At 40.4% G+C, this 24,026-nt stretch overlaps 1 protein-coding gene across 5 annotated transcripts in view; it reads left to right on the top strand.

Annotated features, from left to right (window-relative positions):
• The first annotated feature begins 2,181 nt into the window (after positions 1 to 2,181).
• lama5 (laminin, alpha 5) overlaps positions 2,182 to 24,026 on the top strand; it is a 175,708-nt gene continuing 153,863 nt past the window's right edge. For all 5 annotated transcript variants that reach the window (XR_013289664.1, XM_077554166.1, XM_077554157.1 and 2 more), the window contains exons 1-3: positions 2,182 to 2,273; positions 2,363 to 2,647; positions 18,001 to 18,153. Coding sequence is in view for 4 of the 5 variants with exons in the window: in XM_077554166.1 (XP_077410292.1) it covers positions 2,375 to 2,647; positions 18,001 to 18,153 (426 nt within the window). In the remaining variant the exon portion in view is untranslated. The remainder of the gene's footprint in view (positions 2,274 to 2,362; positions 2,648 to 18,000; positions 18,154 to 24,026) is intronic.

The following is a 24,026-nucleotide window of genomic DNA, read 5'->3' as shown; positions in this document are numbered from 1 at the left end:
TCAGCTTGATAGTTTGTCGTTCTACACTGACCCACCCGAGCAGCCAAACAACACTCAAAAGTACTTTAACAAACTAAATTGTGCTGTGTGCTTTCTTCTTTACGAGTAGGAAGGGGGAGTGCAGCTGTTTTTGTGTTTACAATAAAGAAGGTAAGATCCCCAACCAACATCTACTGTTAACATACTTGATAAACGTTTCAATACTGTATAAAGAAAAATAGAATAGATTAATTACTTAATCGCTACATAACCTTCACACAGCCATTGCAAACAGAAATGTATTTCAATCCATCTCTAGGCTATAAGGAGATGAAGATTTGACGACGCTATGCCCTGGTCCTCATAGGAGATGTGGTTTTCAGCCAAGGCAAAACACTACCGTTTTTGTCCATATGGTCCCGCTATAATCAACAAAAACTTTAAACTCCTTTGTGTTGCTTTAATTTAGGCACTGATCTCTAAAAACTAGGGCTGTGCACAAATCATTAATACAAATGGAATATATATATACTGTATATAAACAGCGACCGGACACACTAAACGGGGACGAAGGAACTTTTAAACTTTCCCACACATGGGATCCATTTCTCTGGAGATCATCAGCGTAGTCGGCTTGAAGCGTCACATGACAGCTCCGCCACACCTGCCAGTTCAATCAGTTACCACTAATGAGGTCCATTGGCAACTTGATTGGAGTATAAAAAGAGCTTCTCAGAATGGCAGTGTCTCTCAGAAGCGAAGATGGGTACAGAATCACCAATTCCTTCACTGCGCATGAAAGATAGTGGAGAAATATCAGAAAGGTGCTTACCAGTAAACATTTGCAAAAAGGTTGAAGTAATCATCATCTACAGTGCATAACATCATCCAAAGATTTTGAGAATCTGGAACAATCTCTGTGTGTAAGGGTCAAGGCCGAAAAATCATGATCTTAGGGCCCTTAAACGGCACTGCACCGCAAACAGGAATGCTTACTGTAAGGGAAATCACAGAAAGGGCTCAGCAATACTTCCAGAAAACATTGTGGGTGAACACAATCCCCCATGCCAGCTGCTGTTGTCAGATTAAACTCTACAGTACAAAGAAGAAGCCATTTCTAAAGCAGACCAAGAAGCGCAGGCGTTTCTCTGAGCCAAGGGTTATTTAAAATGGAGTGTGGCAAAGTGGAAACCTGTTTCGTGGTCAGACGAATCATGATTCGAAGTTATTTGTGGAAAACTGGGGCGCTATATCATACTGACTAGAGGACAAGGACAACCCAAGTTGTTATCAGCCCTCAGTTTATAAGCCTGCATCTGTGATGGTATAAGGTTGCATGAGTGCGTGTGGCATGGGCAGCTTCCACATCTTAAAAGGCCTCGTCAATGCAAAAAGGTATATTCAGATTCGAGAACAACATATGCTCCCATCCAGGCATCATCACTTTCAGAGAAGATCTTGCATTTTTCAACACGATAATACCAGATCACATGCAGCACCAATTACAACATCATGGCTGCGTAGGAAAAGGATCCGGGTATTGAAATGGCCAGCCTGCAGTCCACTTCTTTCACTTATAGAGCACGTTTGGCGCCTCATAAAGGGGAAGGTGCAACAAGGAAAGCCCAAGACAGTTGAACAGTTAGAGACACGTGTTAGACAAGAATGGGACAGCATTCCTATTTATTTCTAAGCTTGAGAAACTTGTCTCCTCGATCCCCAGGCGTTTGCAAACTGTTGTAAGAAGAAGCGGGGATGCCTCACAGTGGTGAAAATGGCCTTGTCCCAACTTTTTGAGATTTGTTGACACCATGGAATTTAAAATCAACAGTTTTTCCTTAAAATTATACATTTTCTCAGTTTAAACTTTTGACCTGTTCTCTATGTTCTATTCTGAATACAATATTATATTAAAATATTATAATATAATATAATATCCACATAATTGCATTCAGTTTTTATTCACAATTTGTATAGTGTCCCAACTTTTGGGGAATTGGGTTTATATTTATATATACACACACACATTGTGAACTGGTCTATAACAGCTGGGCACCTGGTGGTCTTCCGTCGTTTAAGTTTACTATTACTGGTTTATAACGTCATTGAATATGATAAACTACGGTCACGTGACCAGTACCACACACTTACACCCCCAAACTGCGCGTGCACGAGCGTGCAGGTAACGTGACCAAGTAGGAGGCCCACTTGAGCGGGCTCGCGACCCCTTTTAGGCACAGACTGAGCAGGCGCACACACACATCGGACGCGCAGTCACGCAGAGGAACACGCTGGTACGTCGTCAGTTTTTCTTCACTCTGCCCGCTGCTTCCTTACCAGCAAGTTTAGCTTCCCGCTTAGTGCACAACTTTTCTCAGCACAGGTGGTTTCGGTGATGGCGCCCCTCACGCGCCTCGCTTTACTGCTGTTAGTTTCGGCCCTGGCTCGAATGGTCCTGCTTCCGGTGTCCGCACAAGAGGCCCCGAGCGGCGGCGGCGATGGCGTTAACGGCTTCAGCCTGCATCCGCCTTACTTCAACCTGGCCGAGGGCACCAAGATCACCGCCACTGCCACTTGCGGGGAAGACGAGGCTGGAAAGAGCGTGCCCGACCTCTACTGCAAGCTGGTCGGCGGACCGGTGTCTGGAGACCCGGGACAGACCATCCAGGTGAGCTATACCGAACCGAAAAGATGACGTAACTCACTCCCGTGTGCTGGCGAGTCGACCAAGTGTGGTTCTTATAGTGTGGGTATTGTACTCGTCATTACAGTTGAGGTGCTTTTGTACAGTACGATTCCTATGTAAGAGGTGACAAAGTTGTGCTTAAGGGCCCCACACAAAAATGTGTGTATGAAAAGTATTTTTTTCAACTGTCAGTCAATAACATATGTGGGAATGCTGAAGCAGTTAATGATAAAATGAATATCAGTCTCTCTAAATCTAGAGCCAATTCAAGGAAATGTAATTTTTGGACTCTGCAGCCCAGAATTAATCAAATCATTTATGATGTCCTTAGCACTCAGGGAAAGAAAAAAATGTTGGCCAGTATGATAAAGAATACCAGCAAATCAGAGGACCATATTATACACGGACGGTACAGAGAAAAAAAAAACGCTTTTTAAGGGTGATTTTTGGTGTTATACATGGGTGTGTATTGTACATGGGATTTTACGGTAACTACAAATATAGATTTGTGCACATGCAAAGTATTATCACCATTAAAGAGCTACTCAACACGTCACTAACTTTTTTTTACTGATAAACTGTATAAACGGGTGTAACTTCTTTTTTTTTTGCTGATAAACTGTATAAACAGGTGTTTACAAATTGTGTCTGCTAGGGGTGTGGCAAAAAATAGATTCTGATAAGAATCGCAATTCTCATTTAGTACGATTTAAAATTGATTCTAAATGTACGACGGCGTATTAGGGCCACGTATAAATATATATTTTTTAGAGGGTGGCAGCAATATTCTGAGAAAAAAACTCGTAAATTTGCGAGATTATAAAGTGGCAAATTTGCGAGTTTAATAAGTGGCAAATTTGCGACATTGTATAGTGGTAGATTTGCAAGAGAAAAACTAAAAAACTTACTGTTTGTGCCAATACTTTTTGGTCGGGTTTCCAAAAGAAGGAGATAATAGCCTAATTGCTTTAGCATAGATTAACCATATCATGTTAAGCATTTGCTCTTTGAACCGTTTTGTACGGCCTCTGGCCAGCAACAAAGACGCCTCACTTTGCCAGACCCGGACAATCCAGCATTTAAGTTAATTAGTTAAAATTTATATTTACTTGTACATTTATGTTTCCAGAATTATTATTTACACGTTTATACATTTTGGTATTTTTTTTGTACAAGTATCTAAGTTGATGTGTCGAATCTGCTGCTCTCTGTCATTCACATTTACCTAAAGTATGCTAGCATCTGATTAGTTAGTGTTAGTCAGCTGATAGGGGATCAGGAAGTGTTTAAAGTTTAAATTTAAGAATTAATCCATCTCCAACCTGCCTTTTCATTTTATAATATACGCTACATGTATTTCTCATAAGTTTCTGAGTTTTATAATCGCAAATCTGCCACTTTATGAAGTCGCAAATTTGCCACTTCATAAACTCACAAATTTACGAGTTTTTTTCTCTTTACCAAATAGCAAATTTGTGACTTTATAAAGTGGCAAATTTGTGAGTTTTTTCCTCTGAATATTGCCCCCGCCCAAAATATATTTATCCGTGGCCCTAATACACCGTCATATAAATGTCCCAAAATCGATTTTATTTGAATTGTTTTATACTGTCTTGCCCTGGTTTGTGTGTGCCTTTATTGGGAGCGCTGTTCATGTTGTACATGATTTGGCCACTTAGGGGCAGTGTGGTTTTGTGCGTTCTGATACACTGTTAAGTTTTAGCCACATTAGAGAGTAGAAGGAAAACATCGCGATCAGGCTATGCCAATAAAAGTTTTTTTTTGCAGCGTAGAAAAAGCATATGCCAGTGATTAATGTGAAGATGTTTCTTTGTATACATTCCTGAAGCGTTTTGTATGAATATCTGTTTTTTTGAGTGATAAAAGTGCCATGAGTAGTGTGCTAATTAGCATTAGCGAGTCAGACTGGAGTAGATGATGATTCTTTGCACATCTATAAATTCAAGCAGAAATCATTGTCAATCAAATCATTTTTAATCGAAAATCGATTCAGAGAGATGTATGACTCTTGTTTTCTGAAAAATGTCATCTTTGTTTTTGAAGTTCGAGAATAAATGTTCTGAAATCTCAATGTTTCTTTGAGGTGCTTGACGTGAGGTATGCCAGGTTTACAAGATATTAAAATGTCGCTCATCCGCGGAGTCTCACCTTAAAAGAGGCTGACATGTTTCACCGCCATCTTCCTGCAATGGATGCCCAAAGGACAACTTCACGAACATAGTTAGCCCTTGTGGTGCTTGCATTTTGTGTCGGACCCAATGGGTCGACCACTGCTTACCTTCCTCTGTTGTGGCCTGCTGGTGGTCGTTGCTGACTCGGGGCCCCGTCGCTTGTTACTTTCTGCTTTGTTCTCGCAAGCTTTTACGAGCTTTTTTATTTACTAAATGAGTCTTTCAGCGTCGCTCGCCGGGCTCCACACCGGCTATCAGGTTGCCGTCGCTCACCGAGATGCTCGTTTGCTCACGCAAAATAAGAATTGGAGGTAGGCTTGCAAAGTGAGGTTTCTCTGAGCCACCATAGTGTGCGTGCTTCACAATACCATGCGCTTCGGCTTCACTCTATGATATAGCGACATCTAGTGGTTAACTATTACAAACTGTCACTTCAAGAATTACATTTCGCTGAAAGTTGTCATGAGCCTGAACAATGGCAGCCCACAAGTAAAAAACACAGCAAAAAAGTGGGGGCCATGCTAACGTTAAATTTTTATGTCAAGTAGGGGACCGCAAAATATCCTTTGGTCCACAAATTTGAGACCCTTGAGTCTCCAATTCACTTACAATGCATGTTTGGGTTGTGGGGGGTAAACAGGAGTACCTGGAGAAAACCTAGAACATGCAAACCACACAGAAAGGCTGGCGCCTGGATCCAAACCCACAGCCTCTGTACTGTGAGGTGGATGTGCGGTCACCGTGCACCCTACTTTGTTTTGGTTAAGTTTTTATTAGTTTCACTTTCAGTATTAGTCGTTGATATTTTTTAAGACAACATTCTATTTCTTGTGTGCAAGATAAAAAAAAATAGACATTGATGGATGACAGACAGATGGATGGAAGGATGGAAAGATGATGGATGGATAGATAGAAAGATCTAATTTTACAAAAGTTTTTTTCCATTTTAGTTTTACTTATTTTCATTTTTGTGGCATATAATAAACTCAGTGAATACAAATGTTGATGATTAGGCAAGGGCCGATATTTGATTGGGACAATATGATAACTGAGCAAAAATATCACAGTATCATGGTATTAAAATTAAAGCTCTGAAATGTTCTTTAAAAAAAAAAAAATAAATAAATAATATATATATATATATATATATATATATATATATATATATATATATATATATATATATTTATGGTTAAATAAAAATTACAATTTAACATTGAATACAATCTATTTTACTTTTAAACAAAATAAAGAATTTTGGTATATTAAGAAATGTGCACTATGTTAAGTTTAAATAAATAAACTTCTTTTGTTTTAATTCTTTTTAGTAAGCCCCAATGTCCCATTACTTTTTAGACTATTAATGTTTCAGCTACCCATGTTGTTCTCCATCACTTTTTTTCTTCTTTTTTTTAAAGGATAATGCACATTTGCAGTTTTGGGTGAAATGCAGAGGTCAAATTTTGTATACATGTTTGTACATGACAAAAACATGACTCTTCTAATCAACAACAAAAAGGCATCTCTGAAGTTTGCACAGTGCTTCTTTCGTCTTCTCCCTCCTGGTGGAACTGTTCAACCTTCCCCTCTCTGCTTCTCTGTTTGCCAAGAAGGAGAGAAAAAAAAGCGACTGGCCTCTCATTATTAAAACGTTAAGGGGCTAAGAGAGGGGGCTCATTTAGCTAGCTCTGCAATCATCCAATCATATTATGCCGCTTAAGAGCCCCCCCACACACACACAAATAAAAGAGCTCAATATTGGTGACAGTTTTAGTGGTAATTGAAACCTTTGTATTTTTTAAACCACAGTAAACCGTCAAACACGGTAATTGGCCTATGCCCATTGATGATGTCTTAGTGTGATGTAGTATATATAGTATGGTATAGTATATAGTATAGTATATATTATGTAGTATATTTTTATTCAGTCACCATACAGTAATATAATCCAGAGGTGGGTGCGTCAATGAATTTTGAGCTTCTGTCATTCGTCAATCGTCAACAGGGTTAGTCAATCCATCAGTATTTCAAGCCGTAATCATCAGTCCGTCATTCGTCATTGCTCTGCAAAATAAGCGTCCGTCAATGTTTCTGTCATTTGAAGTGGGCATCAGTCTGGCATTCGTCATTTGTCAATCCATCAGCAAGATAAGACGTCCGTCATCGGACGGATTGCCAAATTTATTGCTGGATTCATGATTACACTGACGGACGGCAACCCCCTTTACAGCAATGCTAAGTTCGTCAATTTTTCGAAGTTTCCCGTTAATCGGCAATCTTCAACAAAATGGGCAACCACCACAGACATCTGGACGTTGAAGTCACGTGTCCCAAAATGGGCATTAAGGCAACCATTTTGGCAGCAGAGCATTGAGTAAACGGCAAACGACACACTTTAACCCGTGGGCAGTATTTTAATTTTGAAATGGCTTGGTCATAACCATCAAAACGCGACACAATACCGCCTAGCAATGATTGACAGCTGTTGTGGACCAGCTGCCACAACGAGAAGAGGCAAAAAAAGGTTTGAGCATTCTCCAGGCTACCAAAAAAGGAACCAGTGCGTAGCCAATGGATCACAGCAGCCATAACGGTGAACATCAAGACGGAGGATATGGGATCCTACCCATTGCTCGTGTAGAGATGTATTCATATCAGGTGAGTCAGTTACTGAATCAGTTAGTCGTGTAGATGTAGCTCGATTGCATAGTTGATTGGGCACATGGTGGCTGAATCATCAGATGCTAACTGTTACCACACACAAAATGTGGGGGAAATAATGTGTTTCGTTTATTTGTGCTGCTACGGTTGAAATTGCACAGTTGAATTTAATAACTGACCAACACCATGAAGAAGACTGTTATGGCATAAATGACGGCGGCCGCGGCCCAATTAGCAGCTGCTAAGTTGCTAACACTGCAAGACTTGTGTGAAACTGCTAACTTCGATGGCATTTTGACCACACATATTAGGGGAAATAAATTCAGATTGTACAAACTTGTAAAGCCTTTGAATGATCAGATTTGAAAGCACTCATATGCGTAAGAGAGGGGGTAATTCCATGTAGCAGCGTCACTGAGTTGAACAAAAAAAGCACTCCTGACACTTCGTCAGCAATTCAACCAGTCCACCTCGCGCATGCATATCAAGTCCTTTTCATCAAAGTGTTTGTCAATGCTTTTGGGCGGAAAGTTGACGAATAAACGCTAGTTCTCGCCCTCCTCGCTATTGTATAAAGATAGACCGATAATTGGCCCGGCCGATAATCAGCAGATATTCAGCATTTTATTAATATCGGCATCGGCCACTTTTTATTGTTTTGATGGCCGATATATTAAAAACTGTTATTATTGCTCGGACGGGTGCATTTCTCCTCGCGGCTGTTGACTCCCTGCTGCATTGGCCCGCCCACAGCACCATCTGATTGGTTGCTTGTGCAGTGCTAACAGCCAATAAGCAGCGACAGCTTGGCACTTCTCTAGATGCTCACATGCAGAAGAGAAAATCTAATGCAGAAGGGGCACCGGGGCGGTGTGCAGTTAAAGAGGTAAGTTAAACTTACTACCTACCTTGTGTATTAAATAAGATATATAAATAAAGCTGCCCCTGCTAGTTGCCAATACGTTAGCTCGCGAATTAGCGGCTATTAGCCTGCAAGCTAACCGGACAGCTCACGAATTAACGACTATTAGGTTAGCCCGCGAGCTAACGGTTAGCTCGCAGGCTAAACTAATAGCCATTTTATTTGCGGCTATTTGGGAGTTTATTAGCTCGCGAATTAGCAGACATTTGGGAATTAGCGTGCAGGCTAATGGTTAGGAAATATTGATACAAGTAGGCAGTGAGCGAGTGGATATACGTTCCTGTATGTGTCTGTGTGTGTAAGCCACATTGTAGTTGGTGCAGAAGCGGATGGCAAACACTCAAAGTGTAAGTCACTCATTGCTATTTCACTACTTTCTACCACAGAAAACCAGTATGGTGAAGACTGCAGCGGCATATGGGGCACACAAGAATGATGGAACATCCACAAAAAGCAAAGGAGAGAAGACAGCCACGTTGATCAGACATTCATTTCTCAGCTGGCCAGTAGCTGCATTGAGGATACACTTTTTATTTTAGAACTTTAAAACACACTTTAATAGACATAATGTTGAGCCTGAGGGCACAATGCACTTTCTGTCAGAATTTTAAAACAAAGTTGTCTGTTTTCTAAGATCTAAAAACCCTTTAACATGTTGCAAATCACAAAAGCTGTTTAATAAACATATGCCTAAAGGTATAAGCAGTCATGTGCTGGAGTTTTTATTCAAATTTTATAATAAATTTTTTTGACACCGTTTTTTTTCTTTTTGCAAATGTATATCGGCTTCAAATATCGGTAATCGGCCTCCCTGACTGCCGATAATCGGTATCGGCCCTGAAAAAAGCATATCGATCTATCTCTACTATTGTAGTCCATTAATGCTGTGCCGCTACTTTTTCTGTCACAGGGCATGTTCAGAGAAATAGTCACGTGACGTCTGGTTCTCGATTGACAGATTGACGGACCTTCCGTCAATATTGACGAAATGCCCACCTCTGATATAATCCACAATACACACACTAGAACAATGAACGGTTACTGAGTGGTGACAGAAATGGCACAGGCAGAAGCAAAAGCTTATTCGAGCCTGTCCAATGTTTTGTTTAATCCACCCATTTTTATCCATCTCAGGATATAGCTGGCCATTTTGCCACTTGCTGTCTAAAGGAGGTGGGCCGTGATTGGTTGTTAACTAAGCCCAGAACAAAATTAATTTGTGTCAGCGAAATTGACATAAAAAAAATATGTAACACTGCAAATTTAATTAATGCAACCTAAAGTATAAATAGTTTTGGACCAATAACTAACCCATTTTGCACTCCACAGGTAACTTTTTTTCAAACACATTACTGTGTATTTGCTTATAGCTTTTTTTCTTTTCTTTTTAACACATTGCTGTGTATTCGCTTATAGCTTCTTTTTTTTTGTAGCTTTTTACCCATGAATTGGAAACACCCCTTAGGCTAATCTGTACTTCTCTCATTTCCCAAGTAGGCTAATTAAATTGTCTGTGATGTATTGTATCAAACGCTTTGTGTGAATCGATATCAGAGGTGGGCAGTTCGTCTTGAGTGACGGACTGGAGTGACGGACTGTCCGTCGGTCCGTCGCTTACGGACCCTCGTTTTTTTGACAAATGACGAATGGTGAGAGACTTTAAAAAAAATGGTGGACTAATAAATGGCGGAAGGTGGGTTTTCATCCGTCTGTGTAATCATCACTCACTGGGTCAAGCGCCGACTTACTTTTTACAGATGGACGCCTGTTTTCCTGACAACTGAAGGAAGCACACGCTGCGTGCCTCTGGTGTGTTTGTGTGTGTGTGTGTATGGTTAGCTGAGGAGACTTTTTTTTCTTATACACTGAACTTTATTTAAACAACAAACGGCTATGATGATTGGCTAAAGAGGCAGAGGGGAGGGAGGGAGAGAGTGTTTCCTCTAGGATTTTTTTCAGCAGCGAGTGCAGGTCAACTTTGGAATGTGGAAAAAAAAATAAATTCACATCGTGAAAGTGAGTGGCAGGGCCCGACAGAAATTAATTTGTCAAGAGAGGTGGTGTCTGCAGGGCTCTTCATTAACTGTACAGGATTTGGTCGCACCATTTTTGGTGAGGTGCAGGCAGCATGGCCATATTTGCTGATGTACAAACGTCTCAATTTGCATACCGTAGGTTTATATGACATAAAGATTGACAGTGACTCAAGATATATTTGCAAGATATTTTGCTGTAACCCTGGGATTACACCACATGCATGTGCGTTGCTTCTCTGCTCCGTTCCGGCGGCGCAGCCGATTCGTTTCCATTCTATCAGCTTGTTCAAATTACACCGGCTGTGTGTGCGCTGTGGATCGACTGCGGACGAGCTCCATCGTGCCGGAGCCCGCCGCACAGATAGACAAATTTTTGCCGGACGACGCATCCGTCGGCATCCGTTAAATGCCAAACTAGCTCAGAACACATCGAGCGGGACAGGAAGACTGACTCAGTTTCAAAATAAATACTAATAAAATACCCGCCAGATCCTCGGCACGGTGGCTGACTGGTTAGCACGTCCGCCTCCCAGTGTAGAGGACGTGAGATTGAGTCCGGGCTTCGGGTGGAGTTTGCATGTTCTCCCCGTGCTTGCGTGGGTTTTCTTCGGGTACTCCGGTTTCCTCCCACATTCCAAAGACAGGCATGGCAGATTAATTGAACACTCCAAATTGTCCATAGGTGTGATTGTGAGTATGGTTGTTCGTCTCTGTGTGCCCTGCGATTGTCTGGCAACCAGTTCAGGGTGTACCCCGCCTACTGCCCGAAGCCAGCTGGAATAGGCTCGCGACCCTTGTGAGGAAAAGCGGTCAAGAAAATGGATGGATGGATGGAAAATACCCGCCAGATCCTATTTCGCAATCATGTCAGCAAAACGTCATAATGCTTAACGCTTAATTCACTGCAGCGAACATGGACAAGGAGAGATTTGTAATGTAGGTGGGTTATATATGACACGGCACATCCTTTTTATTTGGACAACCTAAAAATTGATGCTGCAAGGAACGTCATAGTAGAAGCTTTGAGAGTGCACGGTGAGTTCAATCAAAGGAAGTCTACCCCTCTTTCTGTTTCTCTGTTGAGCACACTTTTTTCACGCGAGACACGGCGGGAAGTTGTCGGCAACATAGCTGCCGGACCGCAGCTGTGCGCAGCCGGTGAGTTTTGTCCATAAAATTGACGTGTCAAGAGCACGCAGTCAAGACGCAGCAAAGCGGAGACGCAACGCAGATGCATGCAGTATAACTTTAAAAGAAAACAGTGAGGGGAAAACGTGCTTTTCTTTTATGCGAACATTATTTTGTTCAACATAGAAGGTCCAGCTCTTAAAGTGAGGCCTTCCAACCATCTTCCCCTTGGGAAAACCACACAAATGACATTGAAGCTCAGATGACTGATGAAAATAAAACTGCTATACTATGACTCTAAATATTACTCTTTTTCAGTGTTTGCCTGCGGTTTAAAGGGGACTAATGTAAAGTCTCTCCAGTTTTTGGTGGCAAATGTTATAAGAATTATATATAAGAAAGGACGTTTTTTATTTATTTATTTTTATTCATTTACATATCAATCACTAGAATGGGCAATGGAAGCCTAGTTAAGTGACTAGATATACCATTGATTGTAATTAGAAACAGCCACAAAATACCGTGGACCGTAACAAGTCATGTTAGAAGACACGCCACCGTGTGCTTCGAGGGCCCATTTCAAAATAAAAGCCTATTAACTGCATTGCATTGATACGACGCTATGATTGATTAGGGCCACTTATAAATATATTCTTTTTAGAGGGTGGGGGCAATATTCTAAGAAAAAAACATGTTAGCTAAACTTTACTCGTCATTCACTGGAACTAAAGCGACAACACTTCCTGATCCCCTATCAGCTGTCTAACACTAACCAATCAGACGCTAGCATACCATAGGTAAAGTGAATGACGAGAGCAGCAGATTCGACACATTAACTGAGCTTAGATACTTGTACCAAAAAAAAAATAAAAATTGTATGAATGTGTAAAGAATAATTCTGAAAGCATAAATGTACGAGTGAGTATACATTTTAACAAATTAACTTAAATGTTTGATCGTCCGGGCGTGGACCTTCGCAGAGCGAGGCGTCTTTGTTGCTGGCCAGTGGCCATACACAATGGTTCAAAGAGCGAATACTGAAGATCATATGGTTAATCTATGTCTATGCTAAAGCAATTACTATCTCCTTATTTGGAAACCCGACCAAAAAGTATTGCCATAAACAGTCAAGTAGTACGTATTTCTCGTAAGTTTTTAAAGTTAAGATAAGATAAACCATTATTTATCACACAGTGGAGAAATTCACAGCGTTACCAGCAGCAATATACGTCATCACACATCATATATAAATATGTATCACAAAAAATACTTATGTAGCCTATAGCTAAATAAAAACATAAACACAGTAGTGCAAATAGATGGCATCATCATCACATTTGTTACATTTTAAATGGTCTACCGAGAGAAAAGCTGATTGCAAAGTCTAACAGCAGCGGGTAGGAAGGACCTTCGGTACTTTTCCTTACAGCGTGGGTGAAGAAGCCTAGCACTAATGGTACTCTCCATAGCTCGAACAGTCCCGCACAGGGGGTGGGAGGCGTTACCCCGGATAGATGACAGCTTTGTCACCATTCTCCTGTTGCCTATCACCTCCAGCCCAGAACAGAGCCCGCCTTCTTCACCAATTTGTTCAGTCTCTTCCTCTCCGCACTTGAGATGCTGCTGCTCCAGCAGACCACACCGTAAAATTAGACTGAGGCCACCACATAGTCATAGAAGGTCCTTAATAAGTCCTTCCGCACCCCGAGGGACCTCAGTCCACGTAGCAGGTATAGTCTACTCAGTCCCTTTTTGTACAGAGCCTGAGTATTGTCAGTCCAGTCCAGGTTCCTATTAAGGTGAACAACCAAGTACTTGTTAGAGTCCACTATCTCAATGTCTATTCCCTGGATGTTCACCGGAAGGAGGTTAAGTTACCTTAAATCAGCCGAAGATCCACCACCAGCTCTGTGGTGTAGTTTTTCCTGCATTAATCCGGAGGCGATTTCCCTCACACCAGGCCACAAAGTTCTTGTTCAGTTCTCGGTACTCTGTCTCATCTCCATTGTTGATGAGACCAACAATGGAGTCATCCGAGAACTTTTGCAGGTGACATTTTGTCGTGTGTTGTGAGAAGAATCGCATATTTGCGAGTTTATAAAGTGGCAAATTTGCAACTTTATTAAGTGGGAAATTTGCCACTTTATAAATTGTTTTACCGTTTGGTCTATTAAATATTTGCTCATGTGTAATCACATGCCAGTTTATACTATTTCTGCTACGGCAAGTATGCTAACTAGTTTAATCATGTGTTTGATGTGAATGTGAAGTCGATTAAGGGTTGGTTCGGCTTTGAAAAATTGGCAGACTGACAATGACTGAAGGGGGCGCTAGACGCTGACGAATGACGACTGACGGACCATCAAAAATATTTAAAATGCCCTCCTCAGATCGATATACAAACCAATATATTATTCATTGTTTTAATTTTGATTTGCATTTTTAATATCCCCCAATTGCATCACTGCCTATGTAGTGGTCCTATTTTCTCTAGCCATACATGTTAACTTTGAAGACTTGTTAGTCAAAAGCCGGCTTCCCCAATCCTGGTCCTCGAGATCCGGACTCCCGAAGGTTTTAGATGTTTCCTCAAACGCACCTTATGATTAGGATCATTATCAGGCTTCTGCAGAGCTTGCCAATGAGCTGATTATATGAATTAGGTTTGTTAGAGGATGAAAACATATAAAACCTGCAGGACTCTTGGCCTCAAGGACCAAGATTGTTGAAGCCTGTGTTAGTGTGTTAACATGTGGATGACTTGATACCGTACGTGTATTTAGTGTGTAGAAAGATGAAAACTTCTGCTTGGTCATAATGGGTTAATGATGAAGGCCGACGAGCCTCCCGCCTCCTTTTCACATTCCTCCTGGCGACTGACCCGTGTCGGCCATTTGAAGCGTGTTTGTCCGTGCTCAGTGATGCTCTGGCGGGATTATCCCAACTGGTTCTCCGCCCCCTTTGCTGGATCTGTTGTCCCTTGGAACCAGGATTTCAGCCAAGTGGTTCTGTCAGATGGGGGATGGGGAGAGGCTTACTGTTGACTGCGCTGCCCTTGCAGGTGATTTGAAGAAGTGATGTTGCTAAAGAGCTCAATGGGAGCGCTTCACAGGACCTTCACACCACTTGGCTGGACACAACACATATACACCAGTGGTTGATTGAGTGGCAGGGGTGCGTGAGGGGGAAAGAAAATAGACCTATAAACTTTAAGCACTGGGGAAAACTCTAGGCGAGTATCTAACATGCTTGATCTTTTTCGCCTCACAAGGTTAAAAAAAACTTAGCATTTGTTTTGTTTATTTTGTGTTGTTTCGGCTCCAGTGGTACAGTATGTGGAACAAAGTGTGGGAGGCACCACTGTTGTCTGATGCATGCCGCATATGTAAAATGAAAGTATTGGCTGTTTTCGATGCCTCCCAAAAATATTTTGTCTGTTGCTTGTGGATGAAACTTGTTCAAAGTTGATGCCCTTTCAAAAAAACGCAATCATCCACTATCATCGGTGCCAGACATGCCCCCGAAAATTAAAAAAACAGGTGGTTGCATCCTCCGGTCACATGATTTGAAAATAGCATTGTGCCATGCGGCGTTGCCAAGCGGTTAAATATTAAAGATGTATTGCAGAGTTTAAAATGTTTGTTAAAGATTTTCTACATCATGCAGGGCTGAGCTTTAGCGCTCGCCAATGGCGACTAAAAAACGCATCGGGCGAACTCAATTTATGGTACCATTCGCCCAGATGGCGACCTGAAAATTATTGCGATTGGAAGAGTGCACACAGACTCGTGACAGCAGGCGTTATAAAACCACGTTCATTTGGTGACTGAATCGAAAGAAGACGGCACCGTTAGCATGTACTGCTCAAACATCATGATTTCGCGACGAGTATCACGAGACCTCTTCCATACTTTTATTTTTCCCATTCGAGTGTGCTATTAGCTTGCGTTCACTGTGGCCGTTAGCATAGCATGTAACTGCGTTACTCAATCACAACAGATGAAAGGCTTTGATCGCCGTGAATAGTCTTAAATTGGGAGGTGGTCGCTGTCTGTGCTTGTAGCGGACATTGGGTTCGATTATCTGTGCAGTATTCTCAGCAATCAGTCTTCTATGTATATTTTATCAGTCAGTACCACTGAACTGAATATATGACTAGATAGCCGATAGGCTAAGACTTTTGAAGCCGCGAGGCTGCCATGTTGTTCCTCCCAAGAAAAGTTTCTCGGCATATGATCCTATATACATTTACAGTATCAAAATTGGAAAACATTTGAAACAGCAACAAGAGGACTTCAGACATTTTACAAATTGCCTTAAATACATGTATAAATTATATGCTTAATGATGTTTACAGGAGGAAACTTGTATATTTTTAAATTAATAATTAAAACTGTAATTCACCAAAATCTGCCCCTGCCGAAATCTAATATTGAGGTTTAAGGAACTGAGCGATTAAAGAAAAAGGGGGTCTTCAAAGCAGCACATCATCAACCGTGAATTTCCTCTTAGGCTATCTCAGTGAAGTACGTCATTACATGGGTGGCACCTAGTATGCCACCCGGTGTTCAAACTGCAACACCACTCCAGATAAACTGATACTGATACTAAACATACTTGAAGCACTCACTGTTGTATCGAATGTCATTTAATTCCTTGCACTTGCCTTGAAAAAGTTTATACAACCACATAGTTTGAATGAGACTTTCTTTATGGGCATTAGATATTTTTCTTTCATTGTATTAATGTAAACTTTTTTTAAATTAATTTAATTGTGTATTCTACAGGCTGTCCAAACAGTCTGAACACAGAGTTGAAAATACAAATGGCCTTCTCATAAATAAATATGATGAAATCAACACTTTTAATATATAATATACTATATATACTAGTTGTTAATTATATATATATATATATATATATATATATATATATATATATAATAGTTGTTAATTATATATATATATATATATATATATATATATATACTATAATAGTTAATGATATATAGAATAGTTTTCACTTATCTTTTATTATTACTGTAGGAATCATTATTTTCTTTTATTACATATTATAGTTAGCTTATTGGTGAATAATTTGTCAAAATGACACACGTGTGGCCGACTAATAGTATAGATTTAAAATCAAAACAAAACATGAAATTGACCAAATCATTATATGTGAGGCATCAGACCAAACCAGCGATATACAAAGACAGTGAAAAGTGAAAAGGCTTGAGTGAAAAAGCGAAAAGGCTAAATGTAGTACCGTGCATTATTTTCTGTATGATATGACTTGAAAAAATTACCATATTTCTTATCAAAGGGCCGAGCCACCTGGAACATTTTCAGGCTACCTCAATTTCCAATGTTAGGAGCCCGGCTGGCTGGCTAAATCTCAGGCCTGATCATGCATATTCCACCAATGCCCTGATGAGTATAAAGAGCCCTGACTTTTTAACTGTGACTGGGTCTATCAGCTTGTATCTTCCCTTCAGTGTGGAGTGTGTTAGCTAGCGTACGACACAATTGAGATGGAAACTGAGAAAAAAAAAATTCCAGCTCAGACTCCAAGAAAACTGAAAAAACTAAGTTTTATTCAAGTGCACATACTCAGACGCGCATAATGCACAAGCGTGATACATGGGCTGTAGTCACGCTTTCAGCCAGAGGTGGCAGTCGCGAGTAAAAAAGTAACATACTCCGCAATGTAGCTTTAAGAGAAGGGGTGTGAATCTCATGATTCGATTACGATTCCAGGGCTACTATTCGATTATAAAAATTTTTTTATGCATTTTTAATTTATGTATATTGATGCACATTTTCACAACACACGTTTGTATTTGTCCCACTAAGCATTAATCACTTGTACCCCCTTCCCCCCAGTACTTTCAATCTTCTGCAAAATAAAAACCCGGTCCTGAGTTACATAAATGTATATATAATTCTGTACATATGAGTGGTTCTCAACCGCGGTCCTCGAGTACGCCTATCCAGCCTGTTTTCCATGTCTCCCACAATTAACACAGGTGTTTCAAACTATCAGCTAATAAGCAAGCTCTGCATGAAGCCTGATAACGATCCTCAGCTGTGTTGGCTGGGGAGACATGGAAAACAGGCTGAATAGGGGTACCCGAGGACCGGGATTGAAAACCAGTGTTTTAGTGAAATATTACATGATATAAATTGAATTGTTCTTGTTTAATATTGTCTTCATGTCCTATAGCTAAAGGTATAAGTAGGCCATTCTCAATCTTTCACTAATACGGTATAGGCAGAAACAAACACTCATTCTCCTTGAAAGTGACATCAAGATATTTATTTAAAGCGTAACACAAAAAGAGGGGAACATTATTGGACATGGCAGTGACAGTGCATGCTTTCTTTTTCTCCCCAGGGGCAATACTGCGACATCTGTCACCATGGCGACAGCGACCGGGCCCACCCCATCACAAACGCCATCGACGGCACCGAGCGATGGTGGCAGAGCCCACCACTGTCGCGCAGTACGGAGTTCAACCAAGTCAACGTCACGCTGGACCTCGGACAGGTACTACGTCCTACGGCTTCCATTTTATCGAAATTAATTAGCAAAGTGCTACTGTTCACTTTGAAGTTAAGGTTAAGGTAAGCTAAATGTCACTCTAAGTTAAATATTTTAAGTTTTGACTAAATGCTAAAGTTCTTTTCTGGCTAAATCATTTGCAAAATGATCATTCTTTCAACCTCCTCTTGGGAGGTATTAAAGGTGACGCTCTCTGTATTAAGATTTATTTCATTTTCATTCATAAATGACACAAGTATACATTATGACTTTGAGCACACGTAAATGCACTTTTAAAACCTGTCTTCTTAAGGCAGCTTGCAGGAAGTTGCGTTTCAACCTGTTGGCTACTAATATGCAAGTATAGCATGCGTTTCGGGCTGGGCGAAAAATAAAATCTCAAATTTTTCAGTCATTCATGACTGATTTCGATTTTAATTGATTTTAATCTAATAAACCCAACAAACGTTTATTTAAAAGTGTCATTTATTCAAAAATAATTTCTGTGCAAAATGTTCAGACAACAATAATGTATGTATACTTATTCTAAATCAGTTTTAACATAAACTTAAATTTTATGGTTAGAAAAATTGCAACTCACAATAACATCTGGATGTAACCAACATAAGAACAACATCTTTTAATAATCCAGAAGACAAAATTCGATTTCACGATTCGATTTGCAAAATGACGATTAATCGATTTAATATTAATCGATTAAATTCTATTTATTGCCCAACCCTAGTTTCACATGGTTTCCCAATTTACACAGTTTTTTTTGTTTTCATCACAATTATATTATAGACACACACAGACTAAAGGGATCTTTTATGTTTTTTAGAATGTTCTTTGTGTGAATTCTCCTGCTCGAGTGGCCTCTTCATTTATGGTTGCTTTGTGTGTTTGTGTGTGTGCGTCTCTAAAGACACCCCCCCCCCCCAAAAAAAAAAAGTGTAGAAGGAATGTGAGTTAACCTGCCTCAACCTGCACGCACTAGAAGAACATCCTGTGTGCAATAAGTACCCGAAAGGGATGGAGGCGCTGTTATAAGGGGGGGTTTTGTGCGTGCTAAAACACTATTTAGTGGTGCTTTGCTCCTTTGTTGAGAGAATTGTATGATGTCATGTTGCTCTGTGTGTGTGTGTGTGTGTTGTTAAGTAAATAGCTTTTTACCTTTGAAAATTTTGTGAATATTAGTGTTTTAAAAGTTGTTTTTGTTGGTTTGTTTTTTACATTTGTGTGTCACCACTGTTATCTGGTCTCATTGTGAGGCATCAAAGCTTCTGTAGACCGACCACCAGAGCCTTAATAAGTGGGGATTGTGAGCTCCCTTAGTTTAGAACAACTTTTGGACTGTTTCGCTTTTGCTATCAGGGAACTAAACTACGGAATGCTCTACACGCTGAACTTAAATTGGAGACGAATACAGGTATCTTCACCAAAAACTGAAACAGTGGCTGAAGTCGGGCCAAAACTGCTCTCATTGAATGAGAGAGATTAGTAAGCACTATCAACTGTACAGGAGAGGTAGTTGTGTAATATTGTATATTGTTGGAAATTGATTTGTGATTTTAATGACTCTCCTCTTAGGCTGTCTTTTACATCCACCCAAGGGAGTGCCAATGAATATTAGCTTGACGTAGCTTATTTGTGCACTGTACCATTTTAAAAATAATATTTGTTTAATAAACAATAAAGGGGAAAATGTTTTTGTAATACACTTTAATACAAAATAAAATTTTACCTATCCGAAGCACTCCAAAACTATTGTCCGTCTAACACAGTTTGTCACTACATCTATAACACTACATCTACAAATGCAAGTTCAAACTCTACCATGCAAAACAAAAAACACATGTCAACAACACCTGGAAACTCCGGCCGATTCTCTGGGCCCGAGCTTATCTGAGATTGACAGATGTCAAGTGTTCCACATTTTTAGTTTTTATTTCAGATTCATGACATATTTGTATAGTGCTTGGTCATCGTAATGCGTAGGTTAAGTCACAAATGTTCTTTGCAATAATATAGTTTTTTTCCCACAAGTTTTCTGACCCTATGGTAAGTGAACTTATGAGCGCAACTATGTTCTAAGTGCCCCCACTAGGCTTAAGATGGTACTCTTAAAAGTGTGGTCCAAAGTTTTTCCATTGCTGTTTGAAAACACAACATTCAAAACTGACGCACGAGGAAGCTGAGAACAGCAGGCAACCAGGAACGAGCGTAAAACAAGCCCACCAATCGGGAGTGAGTTTTCGCACAGCTAAATTTGCATATGCAGACAAGACACAGGTCTCAAACTCCTAACATGTCCGCAGAAACAGTCCACCAATCAGGAGAGAAATTTGCATATGTCACTGATAGAAGATTGCCTCCGTGGCTTGGCTAGAAGGAAAACGTTGAATCTCCGCCCAGAAACAGTCCAAAACAAATCCTTCGGACCATACCTTTTAATATTGCATTTGTGAAATAATTAAATAATAGTAAATAATTCTGCAGAATAATCCACCTGTTTTGCATCTTTTAAGGAGGCTGACACTTTATGCGGCACCACCCTGCTGTCGATTGAAGTTGCTGCCCCCCCTCACCCCATCTAGATATTTGTTCTCATCAAGCGGTTGCCATTTCACACACTCATTGTGCCAGCTTCGCACTTCCTGTTATTGAAAAACATTGAAGGTCAAACTTATTGGTGTCCCACAGCCATACTATGTGTGTGTGTAAGTGTGTGTGTGTGTGTATTATGGATCATAACTTACATCAAATGAGTGTGACATAGACTCTATTTTAATATATTCTATTACAACAACTTACAGTAAGTGTGTTGCACAAGCCACATAAACACATAAAATGTGTCCCGTCAGAGTTAAATGTTCTGTGTGTGTGTGTGTGCGTCCGGCCACGTGTGCATGTGCACATTTTCCTGTCTTTCTTTCATGGTGTGTAGTGGGCAAGAAAAAGTACTGGAGGGGTAGTTGAGAGCGCAGTAACACATTTGACCTTAATAGGACTTGTGCGTGCGCGTGTGCTTGCATGATGCCAAGGTGCTCTTCTTGGAAGAAGGAATGAAGGATGGATGATGGAAATGAATAGCAAATTAAGTCAGCGTGTAATTTTGTAGTCCTTAGCTTACTTAAATCTTCTTTCGCATCAGTGTCACATTTGAAATTGAAAAAGAGTAAACCCCTGCTATTTGTGAGATAGAAGACCGACCCCAATAACAATATGGCGCGAGGAGAGCGAAGGGAGTTGCTTCAGTGAAAATGGCTGGGAGTGAATGAGTTAAAATACATAAAGTTTAGGATTTTTTTTTGAGCATGTACACTGGACTTATTAAGCATTTCCTCCTTTGTGGCAAAGCAAATGGGGTATATGCCACGGGGAAGGTGGGACTTCCACTTCCGGGTTTCACACACCAGCGCTGTTTCCGGTTGCTGCTTGCGACGTGTGGGCTGCGTCCCGTTGCTTGCCCTTCAGCCTTTCTGCCCCTCGGTTGCGCGTGCCCGTCGATGTGTGTAGTGTGTCTGTCACAGTTCTCCGAAGCATCTGCGGGAATACGCGGTTGTGGGGTGCAGGGGTGGTGGTGCGAGTGTTGGGAACGCGGCCTGTGGGTTGCAGCAGTGGCGGGAAACGGCATTGGTGTGTGACTTGCGAAAGTCCGTGGCATCTACCCCATAGGAAACTCAAAATTTTATGCCCCACCCACGTCAAATAGTATTTTGAAATTTTCCCCAAATGTTGTCCTAAGTCTTTATATGGTGCACCCTAACTTTGAAGTCAATCGGATTAAACGTCTAGGACAAGGGGGAAAAAGTATGACCCCTGTAAATGTGTAAAAAAAAATTCTGTACATTTTAGCATATGGCTGGAATGGACTCCTTTGTATGTCTGGGGGTGCCAGGATAGATTTTTGTTTTTCCACTGTAGGGGACGCTGTAGACACATTTTGTTGTCGTCATTTATGACAACTTTAAAATGTAAATTTTTTCGCCAGGCCCGATTGAGTGTGCAAAATTTGATGATTTTTTTAATTTTTAGGTCCTCAAAAATGCAATTAATTTCGGAGAAGAAGAATTTCTAGTTCTACAGATACAATAGGGACCTCGCAGCGGTCATTGCTCGGGCCCTAATAATAATAATAATAATCTTTATAAAAACAATAGGGATCTCACAGCGGTTGCTGCTTGGTCCCTAGTAATGTAAATCTGCACACAAATTTACACCCATGGCTGACCCGAGCTTCCTTCTGCAATGAGGCATTACAGCGATCGTTTTTAATTAAACAAGCCTACTCATATGCATCTGTTACTGTTTTACTCATTATTGTCTAAAGAAAAAATCATCCATACTTTTAATATAGTTGACTGTTACAATGCACAGATGCATCAAAATGAGGAAGTAGCTGGAGTTTTATAACACGTCAGACATTTTGAGTGGTCAAGAGGGCTAATAGCTTTATTCTCATGCTATTATCCAAATTGTTAATCTTGCGTAAAAATGACAAGTGGGGACAAACCAATATGTAGTAAAAAAAAAAAATCTGAAATTGAACATATTTGATATACATACATACACATATTTGAACATATGGGGTTTGCGCTCAACAGTTATATATAATAAATTCAGATACAAATAAAGCCCAAACCAGTGTCACAACTATACACTAAATATAAATAAATAAATCTTGCAACCTTAGCTTCAACCAGGTAAGTTGGTTTTACCCAATTTGTTTTTGTTTTTACAATAAATTCAAAGGGTATAATTAGGGCCCGAGCAGCTACCGCTGCGAGGTCCCTCTTGGTTTTCGTTCGTAATATTAGGGCTAGGTACCTTTTGTTTTTCAATCGTATTCTTCTTCTTCTTGGTAAACAATCTAATTTTTGGGGACCTAAACATTTACGAAAACTCACCAAACTCTGCACACCCCTCGGGCTTGGCGAAAAATGTGATATTATGAAGTTGCCATAACAACATAACAACATATAGTGCCCCTAGCGTGGAAAAATATGCACCAATCCCGACACGTTTGACCAAGGGCTACTAAAATTGGCAGGCACGTGAAGTGCCCCGTGACACACAAAAAAGTCAGTGGAAGCCATATCCTAAAATGTGCAGGAAGTGAGCTATGAATTTTTGAATGTCCAATTTTGGCTCATTTTTGCACATTCACCGTGGTCATTCTTTTTGCCCATTTGCCAACAGTTTTCATCCAATTTATTTCTAACTTGGCATGTATCATCTCAAGACCTGGGACAACAACTGGGGAAAAAATCTTGAAATACTATATGACGGGGCGGGGCCTCAAATTTTGCCTTTAATATTTCCTTCATCAAAAAAGAGGAAATGCTTAATAACTCCGCTGTACAAGCTCCAAAAAATCCCAAACTTCTCATGCATCTTAATAGCCATGGCCTGAAAACATGTATATGACAATATTCGGTTATACAGGTAGCGCCACCTAGTGGTGACAAAAGAATGTCATACTTTACATTTTTATCTATTGTGCCAAGCCCGTTTGAGGGATCCAGTTGAAATTTTGTCAGAAAAGCCTTAAGATGTTGATCATGCCCAACACCGAATATTGTAACTTTTCGCCAACCGTTACGGTGCCGCGAAGTCTGATGATTCACTGTGACAATAAAAGCTGCGTTAACTTGACCCAGATGATCTTATCTTAAAATTTCACACATTTGATGAGAGTCCAGGTCTGAATACATCTACAAACTTATATTTATTCATACTTATAGCGCCTTCTACTTTTTTCTCCAACCACGTTAACTGGATCTACCTCAAATTTGCCTTCATGATGTCATAGCACGAAGTTTGTGAGTTTTCGTTAATCGCTGTGGGCGTGGCAAGGTACTGTTCGCCAAGAAAAC

Source organism: Vanacampus margaritifer, chromosome 1 (genome assembly GCF_051991255.1).
Source record: "Vanacampus margaritifer isolate UIUO_Vmar chromosome 1, RoL_Vmar_1.0, whole genome shotgun sequence".
NCBI lineage: Eukaryota > Metazoa > Chordata > Actinopteri > Syngnathiformes > Syngnathidae > Vanacampus > Vanacampus margaritifer.
This window is presented reverse-complemented; position numbering and strand designations above follow the sequence as displayed.